At 47.1% G+C, this 10,870-nt stretch overlaps 1 protein-coding gene across 5 annotated transcripts in view; it reads left to right on the top strand.

Annotated features, from left to right (window-relative positions):
* RECQL5 (RecQ like helicase 5) overlaps positions 1–10,608 on the top strand; it is a 37,437-nt gene extending 26,829 nt beyond the window's left edge. For 3 of the 5 annotated variants that reach the window (XM_064395508.1, XM_064395507.1, XM_064395511.1), the window contains 12 exons: positions 1,909–2,136; positions 3,586–3,685; positions 4,189–4,225; positions 4,993–5,051; positions 5,174–5,250; positions 5,789–5,882; positions 6,339–6,479; positions 6,889–7,550; positions 7,737–7,806; positions 8,578–8,829; positions 9,271–9,343; positions 9,421–10,608. In XM_064395508.1, the coding sequence (XP_064251578.1) occupies positions 1,909–2,136; positions 3,586–3,685; positions 4,189–4,225; positions 4,993–5,051; positions 5,174–5,250; positions 5,789–5,882; positions 6,339–6,479; positions 6,889–7,550; positions 7,737–7,806; positions 8,578–8,829; positions 9,271–9,343; positions 9,421–9,542 (1,915 nt within the window). In that variant the 3' untranslated portion in view covers positions 9,543–10,608. The remainder of the gene's footprint in view (positions 1–1,908; positions 2,137–3,585; positions 3,686–4,188; positions 4,226–4,992; positions 5,052–5,173; positions 5,251–5,788; positions 5,883–6,338; positions 6,480–6,888; positions 7,551–7,736; positions 7,807–8,577; positions 8,830–9,270; positions 9,344–9,420) is intronic. The other 2 variants (XM_064395510.1, XM_064395509.1) reach the window with 2 other exon arrangements.
* The last annotated feature ends 262 nt before the right edge of the window (positions 10,609–10,870 follow it).

Genomic DNA, 10,870 nt, shown 5'->3' with positions numbered 1-10,870 from the left:
CACTGAGCTCACAGCTGATCTCTGCTTCCACCAAAGCCCTCCCCTGGGGCATCTAAAGGACAGAGGTGTGTGTGGCTGTCCCTCCTCAGCATGAGCCTGGTGAGCTGTGGGAGAGGGCTTGTCCCTCACTGAATGCCTCAGTTAGCTCTAATACAGATCAGGGCGTGCGAGGGGAAGAGACAGACTAATGAGAATGCCTGCCTGTTTTCTTTGGGGGAAACAAAAAGCTGACTGCAGCTCGCTGACATTTCTATAGTCACGTTGCATTGGCAAGGCAGGCAGCACCAGTGGCTCTTTTGGAAAGGCAGGACAAGGGTATTGAATGTGTTGCCCCCATCTGGGTCCCCCCACCCTTGCCCTGCGTGTGAAAGGAGCTCTTTGAGTGCAGGAGCAGAGCGAGTCAGTGTGGCTCTGCAGGGGGATATAATGGCAGCTTTGTCGGGGCCTCTCCAGGCTGTGGTGCCCTGCAGGGTGCAGACACCCTGCTGCAGCCCCTCACCTGAGCACTGCCAGCTCCACTCAGGTCACTGCTGGGGACAGGAACCTGTGCCCTGCTGCTCTGCTGCCTCCCAGGCCCTGGCAAGGAGTGAGCTAGCAGCCCCTGCAGCCCCTCTGGGCTTTGTTTCTGATGCAGTTGTGCTCCCTCCAGACACACACAGACACAAGTGAAGAAGAAAACTCTGTTTCTTAGATCTCTGGCAAGTTCTGACATGCCTTAAAAAGTTTAGAATAAGAGTAAATGAGGTGCTCACTCTCTTACTTTTCCCCTCTGTGACCCACTTTTTGCAGATGAAGTTGGGAAGCCCACTAGGGCACACCTTGGTAGAGAAGAAAACTTTCCACTTTGTTCTCCCTTGTAGTAAAATCATTTTCTTCTAAAATAACTTTTGTTCCTGCAGGATTTGGTCTCTAAATGCCCAATGAAGTGAATGTTTTCATATATTTATTATCAGCATTTTGACTAACACACAACCAGCCACCTCTGCTGAGAAACTTTAGTTTTAAAAAGCTCATCTAAATTCTGCTTTCTTAAAAAAAAAGGGGGGGGGAAAGTAACTGCCTGACCATTCTTTGGCAAAATCAGTGTGTTCCCTGATTTAAGTTATGGAGTGTTTTAGAAGAGAAATTACTTCCTGCCTGTATTGCTTGTGAGCATATTATCACCAAATTCTTTTTTATGTACCCCAAAACACTGATGCCTGCTAAAAATCTTGTGAAAATTTCTGGAAGAATCTAATAATCTTCTCATGACTGGTTTGCTAATCTTGGTAAACTGGTTGTGCAATCCTGTGTGAGCAAATGAACTGGTTTTCATGCACGTAGGACTCTACCCAAGCTTTGGGTGCTGATCTGGAGCATGTGTGAGCCCATCAAGATTCTGGCTGTGTTATCTGAATGGTACTCCCTTTCCTGACATTCCTGTGTCTTCAAATATATATTTCTTCACCTTCAAATCACAAATAATAAACCTAGAAGCTCTTCAGTGTGAGATATACTCTGAGGTGTGGTGATCAATGGGTCCTCTTTACCTACAGCCATCCTGATAGGACATGGAATATATTTAGCCAGTGATGCAGAATTAATAACTGTATATTTCATCCTTTTGAAGATCTCAAAGATCTGAAAGGGTTTAGCAGAAGAGATTAACATTGATATTTTTTTTACATATGGGGAAGTGAGGCAGAGAGACTTTAAGCAAGGTGCCAGGAACAGAGCCCAAATTCTGCTCCAGGGATTAAACCCTGTGATTCCTGCTGGAATAGACATTCTCTGTGAAAAAATAAGACTGAAATATTTATTTTTATTTCTTTTAAATTTTTTTTTTTCCTTAAAGACACCCTGCATTTGGAGGGTGGAGTTTTTGTGGATAGAAGTGATGACCAGATGATTTTGCCTTGTGTTTCCAAGCTGTCGCCACGCTGCCATCGCAAAGTACTTCGGCGATGCCACCCCACCTTGCAACAAGTGCTGTGACTTCTGCAAGAACCCAGGGGCAGTGAAAAGGCAACTGGAGGCACTGGAGTGCTGTAGCAACAGCTGGAGCAAAACCTACATCAGGCCCACGGGATCCTCCTGGGATAGCAACGACCCAGAGCTCTACGAGGGCGGCAGGAGAGGCCTCAGAGGCTTCAGCAGGTCTGTACCAGAGAGGTTACACTCATCCCACAGGAGCTATCAGAGAAAAGAGCATCCACCAGCTGCAGGCCCAGACACTCCTATTTTCAGCACATGTTTCTGTGTGGATGGTATTCTCCTGTAACTTTTTGGCAGCAGCAGCTGGAATTTCATTTTCCACACACTTTGGCAGTCTCGTTCACATTCGTGTTCCAGAGAACCAAAAGCTGTTTTGACAGAGCTAAGAATTGCCCTGTACTATGTAATTGGCTCAAGAAACTAGCCTGAAATTTTTGAAAGCAGCAAGTGGGCTCAGCCTCTTCGTAGTCACAAGGATCAGAAATGTTTAAAATGAGACCAAGATGACATAGTCCAGAGTTCATTCCTGATTTAACACAACTGTCTGTGAGCCAGCAGGCCAGGGGCCACCGACAGGACTTAGTCACCACAGAGGATGTTATGAAGTGCCAGTGTCAGATTCTTCTGCAGATTGCTGCATTTTCCTATGAGGCTGACAGCAAAAGGAAGATGTCCAGTGGGACACATGATGAATTCTGTAAAATGCTTGGCACTGTGGAGGTGACAACTTCTCTTTCCCCTTGTTCTCTGGCAGAGTTGCAGTGATTGTCCAGCTGTGTCAGGATGAGGTTTCTCTGCTGGCACTGCCCATGAAGCTGTGCCAGGATACACAGTGCTGTAGGCTGGCCAGGCCCTCTGCTTTACCTTAAAAAGCTTGAGATTGGTACCTTTGTTCTTTGGCCAAGTCCAGCTGAGTCAGAGGAAACCAGGACTTGTGACCTAAGCCTGTGTTGGGTCTCAGGACCTGAGAAACCACAGCTAATGCTGTTGTACAGAACAGTGTTTGCCACTTGGCTTATTGAACCTTTCCATGATCTGATTGTAGTTTTGCCTTGAAAGTTGTAATAGTTAGCAGCTCTGAAGCTCAGATTTGTGATACCTGTAAGTTTGGCAGCTGTGGGAGGCAGTGAACTCCTGGGCTACATCTGGTGAGGATCAGCTGCTGCATTTCAGTGTAGTAGAGATGGAGATTTCATTTATTGCAGCAGCCTGTGAACAAGTGAGGCTGAGGAATGGATGTTGTGCCCTTTCTGCCATCTCTGCTCCCAGGGCAGGAGGGACTGACAGATGGGGTACATGACATGAGCCAGTGACTCCTGAACCCCCGGGAGCATCTGGCAGAGCTGCAGAAATGGAGCCCTCCATTCTCAGGGCACTAGTTACAAGCTCTTAGTTCATGCCACTGCCTCCTGCTTTATGGGATTAACAAATGCTGTGCATTTTTGGAGGACACTCACTGCTGTCCTGGGTGGGCAATGGCAGAGAAACTCAAGTGAAGAAATGTTCAGAAAGGATGTGGGATCATCACTGGGGTGGCTTCCCACACTTGTCCTCCAGCTCATGCTGCAGCTACAGAAATGCTTGTTCCTCTTGCTTTCCTGCCTTATCCAGGTATGATGAGGAGGGCAGTGGGAATTGGGATGAAGAGAATGAGGAGCGCCGCAAACGGGAGTGGGACAACTTCTACAAGAAACAGATGAGTCTGCGCAAGGTGAGTTGGGCTCAGGTTTTAAGGGGTGCACAGAGGCTTTGCTGTGAGCTTGTCTGACAGCCATAAAGGCTTCCTGGCACTGATCACAGTAAATTATTTCATCTTGCTGTTGCTTGTTGTCTTTCACTTCTTGTACCTCTGCTTTTGTTGTGTTCTCCACATTCTGGGCCAGTCCCACAATAAGAAGAAATGCAGCTTATTCATGTGCTGGTTTCTCTGCAGGGCTAAGCAGGAGGAGCCTGTTGGTTTTAATGCCCATGGTAGTAGTAAAAACAGATTTTCCCATTCAGCTTCCCTTAAATATTCCTATAGCAAAGGTGAACTTTTGGCTTTGATTCTTATTCTTTGTCTTCTTGGCCCTGTTTTGGCGAGTATTCAATGCCTTTATAACTTCAGCTTTAATTTTCCCTGGAGCAGGGATATAAAACATGTCTTTTGTGCTTCTAGATCTGCATGTGTGTAGTAGGAATGGAAATGTTTGACTGATCTTTGTTTTTTTCCAGGGCAAAGAACCAGAAAAGGAAGATTTTGTTCCTCCAAGTAAATATCTTCTTTGATTTATAATGGGTTTTCTTTGGGAGAAGAAAGTCTTATATTTTGCAGCTGCATGCAATTTGTTCAGCATCACCACTGGAGGTATCAGTCCCTAGGCACAGAGGTCAAGCTTTTGGCTGTGAAAACTTGGCTGGAGGAGATGGACCACAGCTTAGCTTTGGTCAGGGTGAAGATATGGAATGCATCGTTCTGAACAACATTTCCAAATAAGCAAGAGAGAAAGAAAACTCTGTCTAACCTGACTTTGTCGTGTTGGCTATTTCTGCAGTGGTTATGCACTAATAATAATAATAATAATAATAATAATAATAATAATGCTATAAGGAAACTGCTGAAAGCCTTTGCTGTTTGTAGCTGTGCTTTCTGGGGCCGTCTGGCACTGTTACAAAAGAACAATTGATAGGTCAGGTTATTCTATCCAGCCTGATTTTTTTTTGGTTGATATTGTGAGGAGGAGAAAAGATTTGAGTTTCCTAAGAGCCTTAAAGAAAGGTTTTCTGAGGTGGGAAGATTTTGGAAAGCTGTTGGTCCTAAGCTCCAAAGTAGATGTTCTCAATCAGAGAAAACATTCTCACTTTGGTTTCTGCCTACTCTTTTGGAGTGTGCAGCTTCTCCAGGTAGAAAGGGTGACCACAGTGTTCCTCGGGGTGACAGTGCAGGTCCTGGACCTGCACCTCCCTGTGACAGCTGAGATGTTCTCCATCAGCCTAGCCCTGCCATGGCTCCTTTCCCACATTCCTCTCCTGTGGCAGGTGCAGACTGTCCCCTGAAGGAGGCTGCCAGCAGGAGGATCTCCAAGCTCACTGTGAAGGTGGGTGATGTTGCAAGGAACAACAAGGCTTCTGCCTGGCCTGTCCTGACTCCTTCAGGGATGGAAGCCCAAGGGGCAGTGAGACTTCTGTAGAGCATGTCTGAGTATCCCATGTTTCCTAGGGCCGGGAACACTGCCTGAAAATGCTGGAAGAAGCTTTGAGCAACAACCAAAAGACTCCAGCAGCAGAAGGAAAATGGTATGAGATGAGGAAAAAGGGGTGTATACTGAGTCCCTTAACACAGGGCCTGCTCTTCCCTGAGCACAATTACCACTGTAATGTGTATTAATTGTGCTCAGGGAAGACCAGGCCCTGTGTTAACACAATTTGTACACAGGGAATGCTTTTTTAAGTTTTAAAAATTATTTTGTCCAAGGATGTCGTTTCACTTAACAGCTTCTTTCTGGCTGTGATGTTGAAGATCAGACCTGAGGATTCGTGGCTGATCGCTGGTATCAGCTTGATCCCAGGAGTGGCAGTTCTTCCCTGTCCCACAAGATGGGGATAGTGTACTTCTCAAATGGAGCAGTGGGCAAGAATCTTGATTTTAATCTGTTTCCATCACCCTTTCCATTCTCTATCAGCTCACCACTACATCCCTTAACTGGAAGTTATCACTTGTTCTTGTACTGGGGGGAGTGGTGTTTGTCCTTTGTGGGAGATACTTCAGCATTAGTGTTCCCTTTGCAGATACAGCAGTGTGTCTTGCCAGGAATCATCCCAGCCTGTGTTTCAGGTCAGACCCTGGTGCCTGTGCAGTGGAAATGGAATACGAAGCTTTCCGGACCAGCAAAATGGCAAATTCCTACAAGGCAGCAGTGCTGAAGAAGGTGGGGACAAACATCCACATCTCCTGCTCCCTGCAGCCTGGGAGCTGCAGGGCAAACAGGGCAGAGTTTGTGTGGGAAAGGGGAAGGACAAGCTCTGGTTTGCCTTGGGTATCTTACAAATCTTCTTGATTTTGTTTCCAGGAGGGCCCAGAACCACTTCTGGTTCTAATCTTTGTTGCCTTTACAGGCTGTGAAAAGCTCCATAGCAGTGCAAGCTTATCCAGATGTGTTGTAGCAATACAGGGATTTGGGAATTCCTCAGGCTGCTGCTGACACTGGAGAAGCTTGGTTTAGGTTTTCTGGTTGCTATCATTCTCAATGAATATGTTTCTGTTCTTGAGGCAGGTGCCTCTCCAGGGCAGATATTTGTTTTGTTACAATGGCTTTTAGTATGTCCAAAGGCAGGAATACATAAAGATTTCTGGACATTAGAGAATATTTCTGTTCTCTTTTCAGGTGGCAGAAATCAATAAAGCCTCCAAACAAGGGGAATTGTTCTCAGTCTTTGGGTCTGGAACAGGTGGCAACAGCAATTTGGAAACAAAATCTGTGTCTCTAGCAGAAGGGGAGTTTGTCCCTGCATCCCAGGTTCCCTCGGTGAGTACTGTGGGATAGACAGGAGGGAATGATGTGGTTTTTCTGTCTGTCTTTTTATAAATTTGAGTCCTTTCTGTGGCCACTGCATATTCCTATGGTAATTGCTTTTTCCTGTCTGTCACATTGTTATTAGTGAATATAATCTGTGTGCAGGCCATAGCAAGAAAGTTCTTTCTCATCTTGCTCTATGCAAGGATGCTGCCTTGTTTTCTTACTGCTGGCCTAGGACTTCCACCTGATCCATTTCCCTCGTGTCTCTGTTGTTGGTGTGTTGATCAGACAGATTTAGAGCCTCCCCCAGCTTCCAGCTGCCCACACTGGTGTATTGTGTGCAGAAATTTAGCTGCTTTCATGGTGCTGCACACAGAGATGTCACATCCAAAATTACTTCTTCTTCCTGTCTCCCCAGTTCAAACCCAAGCGTGTGGGAGCAGGATTTCCAAAGAAATCCAGCTTGTTCCAGACAGCTTCAGAACTGTTGAAAATCCAGGAGGAGAGTGATGCAAAGCCTGTCAAAAAAGACTGTCCAAGTGGGGAGGACATCAGCAGCTACAGTCTGGACCTGGACACCAGAAACCCTGTTCTCCAGAGGGAAGAAACTGCAGCCAAAGCAGTGGGTGAGAGTGCAGGGGTAGAACTACACCCAGAAAAGAAGGGGCAGCAACCCAGTCCAGACACAAAAAGTGCCCTTGGGGAGAGCCCTGCTAAGAAGTCCAAACGTAGCAAGAAACAGCAAATGCTTGCAGAAGCAGCTAAAAAGGAATCACAGGATATTTCCAAATTCTTCTCCCTCCCCAAAGCTGGCTCTAAGGCCCAAAGCTGCAGTGTACCAAAGGGAGAAGGCTGTTCTGCAAGCACACTACCTCAGGTTTCTTCTCAAAGTGTGTGTCAAGAGAAACCAACACCTCAGGAAAATAAAGATGGCTCTGGAGACCTGACTGGGCAGTTCCAGGAGGAGAATAAAGAACTGAGAGAAACAGAAGTAACACTGACTGAGAGAGGGGAGAATTCTAAGGCCCAGCAGGCTGCTGAATGTGAATTCCTTGAGGAAGAAATGGATGTGAAGTCCAGGTAAAATCTCTATTTCTCTGCTCCCTGTGTTGTCCAGAGCCCCACCAGCCTTCTCCTGGAAACCTGTATGAGGTCTCTGGGTGAGTGAGGGAGACTCTTGCTTTACCATGGCCACTGACAGTGAATGCAGAAATATTTTCACTGTGGAATGATTACAGCTGGCCTTCTCTCCACTCTTCCCACTAGTGTTGCTGAAAATGTTGCAGAAACATCTGTGGGAGAAGGTGACAGTGGGAAGCGGCCAGGATCAGATGAGGTAAGACTTCAATGAATGCTGATTTCCTCTCTTTCTTCTATCTTGTGCCCAATTTCTCTCTGGGAGTGACACTCCTGCTCTGAGAGTGTCATTTGTTTGGGGAAGGCCCAGCTGCAGCTGCAGCAGAAAGGAGAGCCCCAGTTGTGTTGCATCCCTGGTGTTTCCCTGCTGCCCTCTGGGCTGTGCCAGCACCTTGGGCTTTGTTCCCTCCTCTGAGCAACTCATGTGACTGTGCCCTTGCTGGTGACTTGCCTGGAATTAGTGTCCCCACCCCCTGAGATCTGTAACTGACTATAATTAGGGAGCTGCTTTCTCAAGGCAAGGACACAACTACAGGCCAGAGGCACATAGGGCCATTGGGAAGTGACCCCTGCTCACAGCCTGCCTTGCCATTAATTTTCTGCTTCTGCATTTGGCAGCTGAGACTGCCTGGCAGCTGTCTCTGCAACACTGCAGTCTCCTTTCTCTTTCAAACCCAGCAGGAGTGTGGCTCTCCTGATGTGGCTGAGGGGTGTATCCTGTTCTCAGCAGACATCCTGAGAAATCTTTTCCAGTCAGTTTTCCTCTGTAGGATAGGGTGTAGCAATTAGCTGCCCCAATATGAGCACAGGGTAGTTCTAAATGTGGTACTCTTTAAAAGGAGTTACAGAGATTCCTACTGGGGCTGCAGGATGCTGCAAAGATTTGTGTTCTTGGAAGGTGGTGGCTGCTTGGAAGGACAGTGCTGTCACAGGAATTGGTAGGTTTGGTTTTCTTCTGTCCCCTCTCCAGGATATGGAAAGTCCTGCAAAAAAGCGGCTCCGGACAGCAGCAAAATCTTCAATTCTGACCCAGCCAGAGGGCAAAAGTGTTGGTTCAACAAAGAAGAAGGTGACTTTTGACTCAAACTTAGAACAGTGTGATAAAGAAGGAAGCAGCAGGACCACACAGCCAGTGACCAAAGGCATGTCCCTCAAAGAGACTGCAGACATCGTTGTCAAGTATTTGACCCCGTTCTACAAGGGGGGCAAATTTGCTTCCAAGGTAGAGTATAGCTCAAGACCCTCTGTAGCAGAAGGAAAATTCATCTCTCTAGGGACCTGGTGCTCTGAGAAAGCAGAGATGATCTGGATCCCACCTTTTGTTTCCAGATTATGTTCTGATATGTGCTGTTCCAGTGACTCCAGGTGCAGCAACTCGCCTCTCCCACAAAAGTGTTGGTGTATGTTGGTTCCACACTTGCTTGTGATTGTTCATATTTTCACATTAAACCCTGGCACGTTTTTAACTCCCACCTGTGGAGCAGGAACAGCTCAGGTTCAGGATGTGTGTGCCTGGGCTTCTCCAGCACTGCAGGGCCAGCTGTGTGTGTTCAGTCTAGGAGTGGTTTGTGCTACAGCCAGTCTGTGCTAAGGGTGAGACAAACATGGAAACAGACTGCTGAGGTGACTGGTGTCTGCTTTCTGCTCTTCCCCAATGCTGCAGGATCTCTTCAAGGGCTTTGCCAGGCACCTGTCTCACCTACTGACCCAGGAGCAGAGCCCTGCCCGCAAGACAGGTGTGTCTGGGGTTATTGCAGTGCCACATTGGTTCATGGCTTTAGAGGGGCAGATGTCTTAAGTATCAACTCAAAAGATGGTGTTTCCTCTCTTGCAGTGAAGGAGGAAGCACAGAGACTCATCAAGGAGTTTTTCAAAACAAGGCTCAGGTGTGAGAGTGAGGCAGACTGGGAGGAGCTGCAGCTCTTGGAGAGCTGATCCCTGCTGCTTGCTGGCTCTTCCTTCCTCCAGCAGCACCACCAGGGGATGTGGAAGAACCCAGCCACAGAGGGTCTTATGAGACTGCAGAAATGAGATTTATTTTTCTTTTCCCCACTGCATTTTTGCTCACGTCTGTCCTTAGTGACACACATTCAAGGGAACCAGTTTTGTGAACTCATGGTGAGTTGCCCCAATAAGTTGGGGTGCTGAAACCCTCAAGGACCAAGAGGTTTGAAGTTGTACCTGCTGGGTTTGTTAGGAGCTGCTGCCTTGGATGTTCTGCACTGTCTCCAACCTCTACTACCTGCAGCAGTCTGGGCAGGGCTCAGACTTTCCAGCTGGAACTCTGCTTTTGGATGGCACTTTGCTTTCTAAATGGCTCCTCCCCTTGCTCCCCCTCTCCCCATTTCTTATTTCAGTGTCACCAATATGCTGCAAGTTCTCATGCTTTGCTCAGGGCTGCTAGAGACAAACTCAATGTTTGAGTTCCTGGATGGAATATTTTTGTTTGAAGGGCAGAGGAGGAGCATTTTGTAATTACCATGGAGGCAGTGCTTGCTTTCTAAAGGAGAAACTCAGATTCTTTTTCTTTTAATGTGAACTTCTTTAACTTTGTCCAGTTCTGTCTGCCCTTTAATTTAAGTGGTGATACTCTTTCAGTATTAACCCCTGCAACACTTCCAGCCTTTGCTTGTAATCCCTAAAGCCATATTTGCTCCCTGTGCCTCACCAAAAGTGTGCAGTGCAGGGGGCAGTGCTGCTAATACAGCTGGGTACAGTGCTGCTGTGACCCTCAAACTGACACTGTGGTACCTCTGCTGCTATGTTTATGTGGAACCTGATCCTGATTCCCTGGCACAAGGCCTTCCTGTTGGATTTTTGTTGATTTCTGCCTCTATTCCATATCTACAGGGGCTGGTGGCCTCAGGCCCTAGTGCTGCCAGAGGAACGTGCAGCCCCAGAGGCTGCCCAGGGCTTTGGATCACTGCATTCCACAGATGTATTTTTTTTAATGTTCTGAAGGGTACATGCAGGACTGACAATAAAGCAATGTTACAACTGCTGTGGATTGTTCCTGGAAGCTTTTTCTTACCACTCAGTCACACAGACTGGTCAGAGGTACATTAAGCAGCACTCCAAGAGAAGCACCTGCTGGGGAAGATGCTGTAGTTCCACTGGCATCAACTCACCAGCAAAAATCTAACTGTGCATTACTGAGCACCCTCAGATCTATCCCCCTTCCCTGCCAACAGTGACAACATCTTCCACAAGCTTTGCCCATTGCCTGCAGTTCAGTTTTCCCAGGTTAAATGTAACAACTAGCA

Source organism: Passer domesticus, chromosome 20, assembly GCF_036417665.1.
Source record: "Passer domesticus isolate bPasDom1 chromosome 20, bPasDom1.hap1, whole genome shotgun sequence".
Lineage (NCBI taxonomy): Eukaryota > Metazoa > Chordata > Aves > Passeriformes > Passeridae > Passer > Passer domesticus.
This window is presented reverse-complemented; position numbering and strand designations above follow the sequence as displayed.